Source organism: Pyrus communis, chromosome 7 (genome assembly GCF_963583255.1).
Source record: "Pyrus communis chromosome 7, drPyrComm1.1, whole genome shotgun sequence".
Classification (NCBI taxonomy): Eukaryota; Viridiplantae; Streptophyta; class Magnoliopsida; order Rosales; family Rosaceae; genus Pyrus; species Pyrus communis.
This window is the reverse complement of record NC_084809.1, coordinates 22,323,150-22,338,625: the sequence shown is the minus strand read 5'-3', so window position 1 is coordinate 22,338,625 and position 15,476 is coordinate 22,323,150. Positions and strand designations below refer to the sequence as shown.

The following is a 15,476-nucleotide window of genomic DNA, read 5'->3' as shown; positions in this document are numbered from 1 at the left end:
TTCAGTTACGAACCTTTCTTATTTCTTCCCACCTCGTAGCCCCACAAAAGAAGGGACGGAGGTGGTTTAATTAGTGAGATGGGATTCCTTAATGTTTTGAGTTTTTATAGGTTGGTACTATGTGATGAGGCCTTATCATCACTAGTGATGGGTTTGCAGGTAAAGCAGTGGCAAATTTCTGCGCCAAGTATCTCCATCGACAGGTACTCAAGGATGAAGCATATCTAGCTGGCGATTTAGGCAGTTCTCTGCAGAAAGCTTTTCTCAGGTTACTTAAACCCTTGTATTATTAATGTTCACTTTAGCAATTTCCAGCGCATGCATAATAAGTTGTAAACAGATTAGTAACTTCAAACCCGGTCACGTTTCAACAACAACTGCCAGTCATTGTCACTGCTCCATTCTGTTAATGCGCCTATGATAAGTCACCTTGCACATAATTCATACTGACATACCATGCTCGTTCTTTTTCTTTTATTATCATTTAGTTATAGGATGTTTGTGTTCATGTATTCTATTAAAAGTCCCAAAAATAGAGATGGCAACCACGATTGAGGGCATGCAATGATGGAACACAATCAGTGGAAGAAAGTTGTAATGAGGGGTAGGAAGAATTTGGATAGATATGATTATCTACGAGATACTTTGTCATCTGAAATTGCTTTTAACTGAGGCAGGATGGATGAGATGATGCACGGACAAAGAGGCTGGAGAGAATTAGCTGTACTGGGAGATAAGATAGACAAAGTTTCTGGTCTTATAGAAGGGTTCATTTTTTCTCCGTAGAGTGTTGAAGCTAAGAGTAGTGCATTCAATGACCATGTTGATCAGTGGTCTTCTGAGGAGGTACTCTTTACACAGCAGTTACTTAAGCTGCATTTAACAATTGTACTATGTTCTCCATTTCTTTTGGAAACCATATCACCAGATGCACAAATGTTTTAGTGGAGACTGGAGACAGTAATATCTGAGAATCTTTTTTTTTTTTTTTTTTTTTTTTTTTTTTTTTTTTTTTGTATAAGAGTTAGAGATTTCTTCCTAGTCCTTCTAAATTTTTGGGTATTTGCAAATCGTCTTTATTAAATTATAGAAATGCTTCATATAGCATGGAAGTCATCATGGCAATGTTTTCGCAAGCTTTGAAGTCCTTCACGAAAATTTTAATCTAATTTCATCAGTTTAACATGATTGACACTTATCAAACTTAAGCTGAGGTGAACAACAATCTATATGGCAGCGGGAGGGAGTGAATCATCTTTAACTACCTGTCATTGACAGTTCGAGACAATTAGCCTTAATACCATGACAAATATATTTGGAATTTGATTGGTGTGCTTTATTCTTTAAAAATTTTACTATGTAACCCTATTTTCACAAAGAAAAGCATTTGGGTTTGATGCCAGGGGCCTCATTCTGATTTTGATGGACCAAATTCTGGAAGTTCAGCTTGTTTTGCTATTATCCGGAACAAACAACTTCTTGTTGCCAATGCTGGTGATTCTCGCTCCGTAATATCCAGGAAGGGTGAGGTATGCTGCAGTTTCAATGAAATTTTTAACCTATGGAATATATTGTCGTAGTTATGCCAGTTCCCTGTCTGTGGATATCCCTATCGGTACAATTTTCGTTTGGATCAATGAAAGACCTGTAGTGCCATCACGTTAAGGAAGATTTATTTATATGCAATACTAGAGTAAAGTTTTCTCTTTTTCCTTATCTTCTTAAGCTCCAATCACTCTCATTCTCAAATCACCTTACAGTCTTCTTCCTTTAGTTTGCTCCTTAAGGTATCCATGAAACCTGAGAATCTTTTTTTCTTGCTGTATAAGAGTTTGAGATTTCTTGTCCAGTGGGTACTTCGTCTTTATCAAATTATAGAAGTGCTTCATATAGCATGGAACTATGTAAGTCATCGTGGCAAGGTTTTCGACAGAGAAAAAAGAAGTGCTTCATTACAGAACATAGCTAGAAGTTTTTCTTATAGCATACAAATCATCTTTATTAGAGAACATGATCAACATTTGCCAACTGTTCCGTAAAGGAAAGAGAAAGAAGAAGAAACTAAACACAAAACAAATGTCCATAGATGAACTTCGACTGATTGAAATACCAAAGATTAAGGCTCTCCTCACAACATGCTATCTGATCTTGCCGGCATCCTCCTGATCAAGTTTTGCAGGAGTGAAGGGAATCTATCCCGACATTTTGGATGTCTCATTGCATAAACTCCTGCAAGCCAAACTATCAACTTCAACGAGCAGATATAAAATAGGATCATACCAATAATACAGAAGATCATAAATAAAGTTGTGGCTCTTGGATCCCTCCAACTCAGCAGAGACTGCACCCTTTCGCCTTGTGTCGCTATGTCCCCCAATACTGCCTGAATCCTCCCTGCAATGCCTCGAAGACGATCATATCTTCGTTTCAGAACATCACCAGTCTTTTTTGTTGGAAAAGTATCAAACTCTTCGTCCAAATCCTCTGGATGTACGCCATATGCTTGTGACAGTTCTGTGTCTATGTGCACAATTTGTCTAGGCCTCTTCCGGTAATTCCAAACCCCTTTCAGCAACAGCAATAAAAACATTAAGCAAATTGTCGGACCGGGGAAAAAAAGCATGACCGTGAAGGCAACGTGAACAAGCACCGTGGTAATGGTGTTAGTCCATTTCCGTATTTTATCAAACCCTTTGAACATCATGACCAATCCATCAAACAGCTTGATGATCCTGACAAAATTGGCCTTGCCTCTTCGAAAACTCCACAGATGCGCAGTGGAATCTAACATGTAATCCACAACCTCTCTCCTAAGTGGTGGCTCAGCCCGGCTCAACCTCAACCAGAGAATCAATGCAGCTTGGTGTCGTAAACTAGCAAGCTGATATATAGACAGTGGGAGAATGTAGTGCATCTTAGGCAGCAGAGGCCGTGTGTATGTGTGAAGCATGTTAGGCAAAGACGGACATGAAAATCTCAGAGCCAGTTGGATTTCACCCATCTTTTTCACCCCAGTAGGTTGTAGAACCACAAGAGGATATGAATGCGTGTAAATCCTACCAGTTTCAAGGGTAGATAGACGGATCTTTACCTTCCCAATACTCAAATCCATGCCCAGTTTATCCCCACCCTGCAAGTTCCCATTGTCGAAAACTCCAATGGTAATGACAGTGCATGGATCATAGACTTCCCATGTGTATTGTTCGTTCCACTTGGGAGACAAACAATCAACAACCGTCCTTGCTCGCACCCACTTTGTCCCATATTTTGCTACACAATATGCGTCAACACGATTCTTAGGCTTCATTGGTGACAAACCGGTTGCATTCAAGATTCCCAATTCCAAAATCCCGATCGGAGGCTTCCAAAGAAGCTTTGCAGTTGGCCTAAGATCACTAGTACTGTGAGCTGGCTCGTCAAGAACATGATATCCTCCATCCAAACTCACCCTTATTTGGATCTTACTCGCAAACTTCACCTCCTTCAGCACACCCTCAACTACTTCAACCGTCCCAAGATTATACCACTTGGGAGTAGCCGGAGTAGCGTCTATCCTCTTATCCACATCCCTCAAAGGAATCACAATCTGCCCGGTAGATTCCTCCTTGTTATTCGTTTTCTCCTGCACACTTACCACCAAAGGATCATCGAACGGTTCTGCAACAACAAACATTAGATCCTCATTCCAAGTAGGGTTGAAATTCTTATCCGTCGAGACTCCACTTCTCAAAACCACATTCCCGAACTGAGCCTTCACAAAAAACTCCGGTGCTTGCTTTCTGTTGTTGTCTTTTAACACAAGATCCTGAGCTTGAATCACATTCACTCTCATGTACCAAAGCCTAGGTGAAAGGTAAACCTTCGAACGAGTACTCGAAAGTCCATCCCCACTTACCGATGCAACATCAGCGTGCCAAGCATCTGGAAAGGCCTCATCTGCTTGCGTCCCAATCCAATAAGAAAGCATGAGGTCTCCTCTAATCTTGGCCTTATTTTGATCCTCCAGCATGTACCATTGCGGCGCCAATGGACTATCTGGCGGAACCCTACTAGGACACTCAGCCATAGCAAAACCAAACATCCCAATGGTTCCATGATCACCACCTTGTGCAACAACAGCCTTGTCCTTCACCAAAATCTCCATACTAACAGCTTGAATTCTGTCTTTCGAAAAAGCGAACACTTGGTTCCATTCGGGGTTTGGATTTTTTTTGAAAGGTGTTGTTACTGCCCGGTAGTTTCCGAGATTCAGTTCAACATAAGGGTCGGCGGTAGGTGGCAAATCTCTGGCTTTCACAATCCTGACATAGAGATACTGCATGTGCTCGACAAGATCAAAGGAGGTCATGGGGCCCGTGGAGAACCTCCGGCCAGTGATGTTCGGCGAGGTCTCCTTTAGGGAGAAATCTTCTTTTGCTGTGTTCTGCTTAGCCATTTCTTCGCACTGCAAGAATTTATGTATGTTTTAGAACCAAATGAATAACAAAATTTAATAATAATATTATACAAAAAACTAAATTACAAAACCATTAGAAGCACATTGCAACATTAACAAGATCAAATCCTTAGAGGGTTTTGATTTCAAGAAACCATGAATTACCCAAAACCCTTAAGAATATCAGCGATGAAAACAACACAATCATTAATCATTGAGAAAAATACATAAAAAAATCATCAAGTACAAAATCTTGGTGAAAAAAAATAAAAATAGAAAACAGACTAGAAATTGGAAAATTACCGCAGAGGAGAAGGATTGTATTGAAAGCCAGGGAAAGATACAGAAGAAATAGTCTAGCCTCTTGAAGGTAGAGCAATGGATTTTGGTGAGTTAAAACATAAACCCTAAGGATTTTCAAAAATGAAAAAAAAATAAAGAGGAGGGTTTTCAGGAGATTTTGTAAATGGAAAATATAAGGCCAATTAAATGTGGGAAGATTTTTATAAAAATAGAAATAAAATTAAAGAATATGCATTGGATTTGGTTTTGAAAGTAGGAAGAGAGAGAGGGAGCGAATATCTGCTGCATGTATTCGTTAGTTACTGAATTAAATGTGTCGTGGTAATTTATGGTTTTTATTTTCTCTTAATTTTCTGTACATTTTGGTTTTTTTTTTTTTTAAATTAAATGATGGATACACCATTTGAAATAAATGGTGTTGGTAAGGGCTTCCTAAATTCTAATAGGGAAATTTTATTTAAACTCATCTAACATATTTCTACACCCAACTTATTTTTTGCGCTCATTTGATTTTTAACTAAACTATTAATATCTCTTTAAACTCAAATTTAATACCTAATACACCCTCATAAACTCAATTCAATACATTGATTTATCTTTGCACCCACTTGTTTTCCCTTTTGTATCGTGCTTCAGGCATGCACAAAAAAAGTTCATCTGGATATTCAAAATCTAGTACAATAAGCACAGTTTGTAGGTACAGAAAGTCAAGTATAGGACAATTGCATGTAGTCATGTAGTTGTTACCAAAATTGAACAACATTTAATTACATTTTACAATGTATGTTTAAACGCAGAGTCTAATCTGAACTCAGAACAATTTTGTTGAGTAAATCCTAGCCTAGAAGCACCTACATCAAAATGTAGAAGGGTATCCACCAATTGATAACCCCCTATTACCATTGAAGTCTTCAAGTTCAAACCTCCATCCAAAAACCCTAGACACATAACTTCGTTGCACTTGAACCATCGAGTTTCTGCCGTGAATTCTCCACTTCACCAACTCAATCTGCAACACCAGATCGATAATCGGCACTTTTGGACCGATCAACGTGCCATCTTTTTTTCGTGAACTAAAACATTGCCCAAATGGTGCCACAAGGGAAACCCTAGTCATGTTCATAGACATTGCAACCTACTTATAAGCTTTAGTAAAAAAAAATTCACCGTCTTCTGTGAAATTCAAATGAAGTCCAAATATATGTAAAAAAAGTTTACCCCAAATTTGGACAGAACTTAATTAACACTAAACATTATTAATGACAGTAAATCATCTTAGAGTCAAATTGCATTATAATTAAAGTGTGAAATCGGAAATACTAGTTTAGTACATGAAATTTTAAGAGAATGTTCATGTTAAAGACTTGAAGCTTATTTTTGTCTTCCTCTCAAGAATCATTCTTGAGGGGTCTTGAGCAGTACGTTTCGTGCATAATACACAAATTGAGGTCCATGGGTGTCAAGAAATACTTCGATGTTTTAATCATCTTCAAGATCCACAATATTATTAGTGGCTACATTCTCTAACCCTACAAGTTTTTCACTCTAATATCACTGCTCATTTAACTCTTTTTGTGCACATGGTAGAAATTTGAAAATAACTTATATTCTTAGTCCTAGTATCAAGGAAACAACTAAGCTAGATAATGCAAAGGAATCATGGTTTTCGCTTCAGAACCGTAAGAAAGGAGATCGTATCGAAGTCAGACCTGTATTAATTTAGAGGCACATCAAGGCTATTGGAAACAACCAAGGTTGAGCATAATCGTATAGTTTTCTAATTGCAATCAAGGCTAATGCAATTGCAGATCGTATTGAAGTCAGATCATGGTTTTCTAATTGCAACTCTTGGTTTGTCAATTCAACCAGTCATTGGGTCCTTTCACACTGGACATTTTTCATTGTTGGATGCTTTCATTGTATTTGTTGAAAAAAAATTGCAGTAAAGTAACTTCTACACTCTAAAAAATTGAAATCAAACGAACAAAAAATTCATAAATTGAGTCATACCTTGGTTGGAGGATTCAAAACTTCAAAATCACCATCCATCAATAAAAAAAATTATTTTTCTCTATGAGAGCTATTAGGGTTTTAGCCAGAATGAACGTAGGATAAACAAAGAATGATCGTAGGGTTTAATTATAGTGTTTGGGTTTATTGATAAATTTGAGTTTTATTATTAATTTCATTTTGTACTTAATAGTAATTATACAATAGGATAAAATAGACAATTAACATTTAAAATTTAAGTTGGGTGATAAAAGAGGTTAAATGGGTTTAAATAAAATTTCTCATTTTAATATCAACGTCAGATTAAATCATCAAAAGGATCGTTATGATCCCCCGTCTGCCGCACTTTTCACTTGGGTAAAACTCACTTAACAAACTGCTCGTGATGCAGTTTATTTTTCGTACATATAGTAGCCATTTAGGGGTTATTATTGTTGTCTTGTTTAAGCAAATTCACCTCCAGATCATTTTCTTGGTCACTGAAGTATTGTACCCAAATGTTACTTATGTATTGTTTGGGATGATTAATGAAAGATGAATCTATCGTTGCTTGTATAAAGAAACTGCTCCGACCCCAACTTTTGTACTCAAGCTTTTAGGAATTGAGTTTCTGCCATTGTGTTGCTTTACTGCCGACTTTGTCTGTGATTCCTTATTAAAGTTTTAAATGCAGGCATATAATTTGTCTAAAGATCATAAACCTGACATGGAGAATGAGAAAGAAAGAATTCTCAAGGCTGGTGGATTTATCCAAGTTGGAAGGGTCAATGGAAGTTTGAACTTGGCGAGAGCGATTGGTACGAAAATTTTCCTTACCCTTTGAAAGGAGAAACTGGGAAATAACCCTTTTTTTCATTTGAATTTCATGTATTTAAATGTTGTTGCTTGCAGGGGATGCGGAAGTCAAGCAGAACAAACAGTTGCCCGTTGAAATGCAGATTGTGACTGCCAATCCCGACATAACTAGCGTATGCAGCATTTCATTTCAGAACTAAATGATGTGAAATTGGGATGAGAAACTTGAACCGTATATACTTACAACCAATCTTATAAACAAAACAAAGTGTTATTTTTTTTCGAGGAAAAGTATTCCTGTGATCCAAGTTATATAATCTAGATGCTAGTCAGACTTCCAAAGTTTTAAAGGAAGAAAGTTTCACTAATTTCTGTTTTTAATTCAAAATTTCCCCTTCATGTAGGTTGAGCTTTTTGATGATGATGAGTTTCTGGTCATAGCCTGTGATGGGATATGGTAAAGTTTCCTTTGTAATAAACTTTCCTATCAAAAAAACAACTTCTTGTTGATACATTAACGTAATAACATGCACACGTAGACTTTACATTCTGCTACTTTGTTGAAACGCTGATGCAAGCTCTCTCCAGGGACTGCATGTCAAGTCAACAACTTGTGGACTGTGTTCGGGAACAATTAAAACATGTAAGTTGACGAACCTCACTGAGATTTCCAAATATATACCATTTGAGTGACATATCATATTCGTATGATAATGCAGGAAAGTAAACTGTCAGTGGTTTGTGAGAGAGTGTTTGAAAGGTGCTTGGCACCATCATCTGGTGGAGAGGGATGTGACAACATGACAATGATCCTGGTTCAGTTTAAGAAACCTGTTAATTCAGCTGCATCTGTTGAGAACCAGCCAATCGCATCTAACCGTCATCCGAGAAGGAAAAAACCACAGCAAAAGCTAAATAGATCTTCTTGTTGGTCCTACAATTGTAACTATATAGAATGACTGCATTTCTGCAAGTTATGACTTTGGCCATCTCACGAATCATAAGTTCGTTCAAATTAGGATGCCGTTATCATGACAGTACACGTTCACGGTATTTTGTCAAATAGCAGTATAGCTCGAGTTATGTACATGTCCAGGAATTTGTCATTCGGTTCTCTCTCCTGTGTATGTCTTTCAGTTCTCTCCACGGTTTGAAGAGCTTGCCTACAAATTCTTTTAGGACGGAACATTTTCTTTAGATGCAACCTGACCAAACAAAGATCAAGAATGTTATTCGTTTTCTTTCGTATTGCTTGTGAAGTTTGATCGAGCAATAATTCATTGAATCAACACCATGCAGTGGCTATACTCGATTACGAACAATGAAAATTTTGAATTGTTGGATGCATCTCTAATAATTAATAAGTTCAAAATTCTTGTTACTGCTTCAGTTAAATTAAACATTGTAAATACCAAAAATAGGTATGACAATATTTGGGATTTCTTGCATATTCATGAATCTCTAAATTGGAGTATATATAGGAGTTACAATTGGTATTACATATAGACTTCGTCAATGTCAAACAACAAACTACCATTTACACTTTAACCAATATATTGTTGGAGAACAATTCAGAAATAAACAAAAAATAACAGAAATAAATAGAACTTGAAATTCTAATATTTTATTAACCAAAAATATTTGATGTGCATAATGAAATTATACAATAAATACATAAACTAATATAAGAATATCAATGATACTAACTTGATCACAGAAGGTAGAGGCTAGCGTAAAAGCTATGTCCTTCGAACAGTATTTTCGTCCCACTCTTGTGCTTGTGGTTCTACAACGTCTGCCCAACCAGGATTCAACTACCTAATTCTACAACCCGCACTGGATTCTATAATTCTAGCGAATTTGTTTGTGTGCTTACTCTCTGGAAATTTCGTACGAAAGAAAAAAAAAGGAAGAAAAGATGACCTCACTTGGATACTGTGATTGCAAATATATAGGCTGTTTTACACCCTTTCAAATACCTGTTTAGTGTATTTGAAAGTATACAACTCTTTCTAATAGCTGTGTCTTTTAATCAAAACATTTTTTAATTAATAAATTAATTAAAAAACTTAATCCGAAAATTAAAATTAATGAATCTGATTAATTAATATTAATTGTATTTAGGCTATATTATATTCAAGCCTAATCCACACAACCATAAGGCACAAGCCTTCAATCCATTTCCAAATGGTCCAAGTTCTAATTACTAAGAAGAAATAATAAGCCTATATAAAGGCTAGTGAAAAAATATTGTTGACCAATGTGGGACAAAAGGGTCTCAAACTCCTACATATATAACTCGCAATACTCTCCCTCAAGTTGGAGCAAAGATGTCATGCATGCCCAACTTGTCAAGCGAGTTGGAAAACACACTATTAGACACAGCCTTAGTAAGCACATCAGCGAGTTGATCTTCAGATCCCACAAACGGAAACATAATCATTCCAGCATCCAATTTTTCCTTGATGAAATGTCGATATCAATCTCCACATGTTTTGTTCTATCATGTTGCACAGGATTATAAGCAATCTCAATAGCAGCCTTGTTATTACAATAGAGTTTCATAGCACCCTTGGGTTTAAATCTAAGATCTCTCAACAAATTTTTCAACCACCACAACTCACATACACCATGAGACATACCACAGAACTCAACTTCAGCACTTGACCTAGCCTCCACTTTTTGTTTCCTGCTTCTCCAAGTAACTAGATTACCACCCACAAACGTAAAATATCCAGATGTAGATCGCCGATCAGTGATAGAACTTGCCCAATCTGCATCTGTATACCCTTCGACATTCAAATGACCATTCTTGGAGAAAATCAAACCTCTACCAGCAGCCATCTTCAAGTACCTCAAAATATGGATTACTGCATCCATATAAGCTTCACTGGGCGAGTGCATAAATTGACTTACCACACTAACTGCATAAGCAATGTCAGGGCAAGTGTGAGACAAAATAAATTAATCTCCCCACAAGCCTCTGATATTGTTCCTTATGGGTAGGAACTTGATCCGAAATAAGCCTAGACGATGATTCTGCTCAATCAGAATATCAACAGGTTTGCAATCTAACACACCTATTTTAGCTAAGAACATACTTCCGTTGAGACAGAAAAATACCATGCTTAGATCGTGCAACCTCAATTCCAAGAAAATACTTCAATTCATCCAATTCTTTCATCTCAAATTCAGTAGCTAGATACTTCTGAAGGCATTGTATTGTATCTCCTTCTGATCATCATCGGTCACTATCATGTCATCAACATAAATAATCAATGCAGTTAGCTAACCATTTTGTCACTTTAGAAACAAAGTATAATCTGAATGACTCTGGAAATACCCAAACTTCTTTATTGAACTTGTAAACCTCCTAAACCACGCTTTAGGAGATTGTTCCAAACCATACAAAGCCTTTCGCAATCTACACACAACACCTTTTCCTGGATATATTCTAATACCAGGTGGGAGATCCATGTAAACTTCCTCCTTGAGATTACCAAGAAGGAAAGCACTCTTAACATCAAACTGCAATAGGAGCCAATCATGATTTGCTGCTAAGGACAAAAGAACACACACAATATTAAGTTTGGCAACAAAAGCAAAAATCTCCTAATAGTCCCCCTCATAGGTCTGAGTATAACCCTTAGCAACTAATCTAGCTTTGTACTGGTCAATAAAACCATCTACTTTATGCTTAATAGTGAACACCCATGTACATCCAACATTTTTCTTCCCTTTTAGCAAAGAAACCAAATCCCAAGTGGAATTTTTTTCCAAAGCTTCCATCTCAACATTCACAACACTAACCCACTTAGGGTCAGACAAAGCATCTTGCAATTTTATTGGAACTGATACACTAGATAGCTGACATATGTAAGATGCATATGGTTTGGACAAACGATGAATAGACACATAATTGTTGATAGGGTACTTGGCTTTGGCATGCATATCAAGCTCATATTGTACTTTAGGTTTTCCACGAATAGTTCATGGAGGCAACTGATAAGTGGAAGAATCATCAAAATTTACCTCATGTATGTAACCATCTTGTACCAAACCATTAGAAGAATCATCACTAGATGAACCATCATCAGGCAACTCGTTGGGCATATCCGACCAGTCGTCAATAGAAATAGTCTCAGGAATGATAGTTGACTAATCACTATCTATAGCCAACTGATCAGTATCACACAGCATAACAAGTCATGTCCCCAGCTCTACCTGTAACACATCATCCATGTCATCCCTTTGAATCCATACTTCACTCCCCTTCTTCCCCTAAAGTGAGGAGTCAGAAAAGGGCTTTACAAAATACGGAACTTCCTCGTGGAAGGTGATATCCATAGTAATATAAGTTTTCTAGGTTGGAGGATGATAACACTTATAGCCTTTCTGATTGTTAGCATACCCAATAAATACACATCGGATAGCACATGCATCAAGTTTACTCCACTGATGAGAGTAGACATGCACATACACTATACACCCAAACACATTTGGAGGAAGTTTGGATACAGAAACAGGAGAAACATGTTTTTGTAGACAGGAGAAACATGTTTTTGTAGCACATCAAGCGGTGTCTGAAAACCAAGAACCCTACTTGGAACATGATTTATCAAATACACAGTAGCCAAAATTGCATGTCCCCAGAAATGATTAGGAACACATTTATCCAACATCAAAGAGTGAGCAACCTCCATTATTTGATGATTCTTTCGTTCGAACACACCATTTTCTTGGGGTGTAAACAAAGTAGTCGTTTAGTGAATAATACCCTGATCACAAAAAAGCATGCCAAAGTGTGATTCACATATTCTCCTTCAACCTGACGACCTTAACTTCGGCTTACAACTAAGTAGACACCATTGCACAAAATTCTTGAAGAAGCAAATAGACATCACTCTTATTTCTTCATTAAGAACACCCAAGTTAATTGAGTACAATCATCAATAAAAGTAACAAACCAACAGAATCCATTTGAAGTAACTTTCGTCGGACCCCACACATTAGAATGTATCAAATCAAATGGCAAAATAGCTTTAGAATCACTTATGGGAAAGGAAGCACGATGACTCTTAGCCATGACACATGTTTCAAACTTGAACTCTGATCACTACAAGTGAAAAACAAAGAAGGAAATAGATGCTTCATGTAACTGAATTATGGATGTCCCAAACGTCGATGCCATAACCAAATTTGATGTCTATCATCCACTTTAGCACTTAGAACTTGATGATTATTTGAACCTAAAACAATAGTATCCTCCATAGTCAAGATGTACAAACCCCCAATTCGTTTACCACGGTCAATTATCTTCCAAGTTTGAATGTCTTGAAAATAACAATATGTGGGGTATAAGTGAGTGGAACAATATAAGGTATCAAGTAGTTTTCCTACCGACAAAGGATTGCACTTAACATCAGGAACAAGTAAAGCATGGACCAGTGATAAAGTCGGAGTAAGAGAGCTAGTGTCTTCACCCTTCACAAGGGAAGGTGCTCTATTTGCACTAGTAATATACGGATCACGAACATAGTCACGTAACTCATCAAACACTCTAGGGTCACTGGTCACATGATCAGTCGCCCCAGTATCAATTATCCATGTATTTGTTCCACCAAGATGCATAAAAACACTATGATAATATTGAGTTATTTGGCTAAACCACGAACAATAAAGGCACAAAAGATACACAACGGAATTAAGACAATTCATCAGAACACTAGCAGATCACTGTTCACGGGCCTTTAGCATATCAATGTTCATGGCACTGTAGCACGATGATAGGAGCATATTCATGCGACTTAAAGGGCTTGTTCTCGTGCATTTACGTTATGTTTCTCTCGTTATTTTAGTCCTTTATGCTTCTTTTGTGTGTTTTCAGGTTCTAAGGGCCTAGGGAGCAAGAAAGTGCATTTTGAGGCCATTTGGAGCATTTTTGGGCATGGATTGGATAGCTTATCCATGGAGCCAAGAGGATGGACGAATTTGAAGGCCTTGTATGCACTTGAAGACACAAAACAATGGCTCTAGCCCAATCAAACACATTATGCCATACAAACCAACCTATTTTAGGCCCATTCTATGTACTTAAACCCTAGCCCTTTAAACTAATTCATTTATCACTTATCAAACCATTCACTTATCACTCACCACATATCATTCACTTATCACTTAACATATCATTCATTTATTTCACTTCCATACTCCTCTTAATTCCACATGCATTCTCACACATGCACATCATTCACTCACATTTCCACCATTCATTCTTTATTCCTTTCCAAACATCTCACATGCATTTCCACCTTCCTACTTCATCATTTCACCACATTCTCCCTCTTTAACTCACATGCATTCATCATAATTCACAACACAAAACAACTTCATTGCCGTGGGTTCCCATTTCCTTTCCAAACATCTCACATGCATTTCTTCATTATTTCCTAACCCTACATGCATTATTTATTGCATCTTCACATGCATTTACATACACTTTACACATTCAAACCTTGAGCTCCCATTCCTATATGCCATTTTCAGATTTCCACCCACTAACCTAGTCATCAACACATGCACTTCCACCTTTCATCCACAATGATTCATGATTCATTCACTTTGCATCCTTTAAATCACATACTTTTCCATCATTAATTAGCCACTTGCATCTTAAACAAACAACCATATGTTCCCTCCACTACTCCTATAAATACCCTTGCATTCATTCATTCAAGATCATCTCATTCACAACACAACACCCCTCAAACACTTCCATTCTTTCCTTAGCCGTGAGTCCCCCCTCCCTACTAATCCAAACACCAACCATCTTTCCATTTCCATCACTCCTCACTCCATTCCACACTTCCATTCCCCCAAACCAACTATCCTTAGACCTTATGCTACAACAACGAGGAAGAGAAGAGGACCTAAACGTTCATACAATTCAAGTTTGAGTTGTTGGAATGTTTAGGTGTTTCTTTGATTTCAATGTTTCATTTTAATTCTCTTTGTTTTGTACGTATAAGGAATGGAAGAGAAGAGTGCCTAAACGTTCATACAATTCAAGTTTGAGTTGTTGGAATGTTTAGGTGTTTCTTTGATTTCAATGTTATGAAGAACTAATCCCCCTTTAGCTAGGGGGTAATTCGAAATAAATGTTTATGCTTGCATTTTGATTTGATTACTTCTAATTGCGTTTCATAAGTTGTGAATTCAATTTGTTTAACTATTTGATTGATAACCTATTTATGTATGTTTATTGAGAGTGCACGCTTAATTTTCATTCATGAATATGACGCTAGAATATAAGTGAGTTTCACCTAATCGTTATGAACTTATATTCACAAGTAGTGGAGGTTGCTTATAAACAATCGCGTTAAACGAATTCTTGGCATAAGTTTCATGCGTATTCCATAGTAACGAATGCCTCGTCAACACTTATAGTTTTCAAAGAACTTAATGATTCTTGCTTGTATCTCTATTATGCAATTCATGTAGGGAACTTGTGGGGAATGCTTTGGGTTGTCGTATGCAATCATCCAATTCATTAACTTAAGGAAAACTTGACGGTTAATTTAAACGGACCTAATTAACCCGGGGTGATGAGTTTCATAATTTATTGAAATGCAATTGGAAATCTTTTTATTATGCAAGTGTAACATGTGTGGAGAAGAACCCCTTAGCTAGCCATACCATCCATTCATTTCCGTCAATTTCATATTTACAATTTGTTTTCTTTACAATCTATCCATTTTAGTTTAAATTCGTCCAAAATCAATCCCCCCATATTTCGTTTAAGTCTTAGTCTTAATCTTTCTTATTTTTAGTTTTGAATTCTTCGAGTTTAGTATAGCATTTTAGTTTGTGTTTTTAAAAGCATTTTGAGTCTTTTGATTTGTTTTAGTGTTTTAAAGTTTAGTTTTACATTCTT

At 36.9% G+C, this 15,476-nt stretch overlaps 1 protein-coding gene and 2 pseudogenes across 1 annotated transcript; 1 reads left to right on the top strand and 2 right to left on the bottom strand.

Moving 5' to 3' along the window:
* Nucleotides 1-8,793, top strand: part of LOC137738668 (probable protein phosphatase 2C 60) — a 14,175-nt pseudogene extending 5,382 nt beyond the window's left edge.
* Nucleotides 2,129-4,435, bottom strand: LOC137738782 (FT-interacting protein 3-like). The gene has a single exon (XM_068478256.1). The coding sequence runs from the start codon at nucleotides 4,433-4,435 to the stop codon at nucleotides 2,129-2,131; it is 2,307 nt and encodes a 768-aa protein (XP_068334357.1).
* Nucleotides 8,794-9,982: 1,189 nt separating the features above from the next.
* LOC137740672 (uncharacterized mitochondrial protein AtMg00810-like) lies at nucleotides 9,983-11,656 on the bottom strand (annotated as a pseudogene).
* Nucleotides 11,657-15,476: the final 3,820 nt, after the last annotated feature.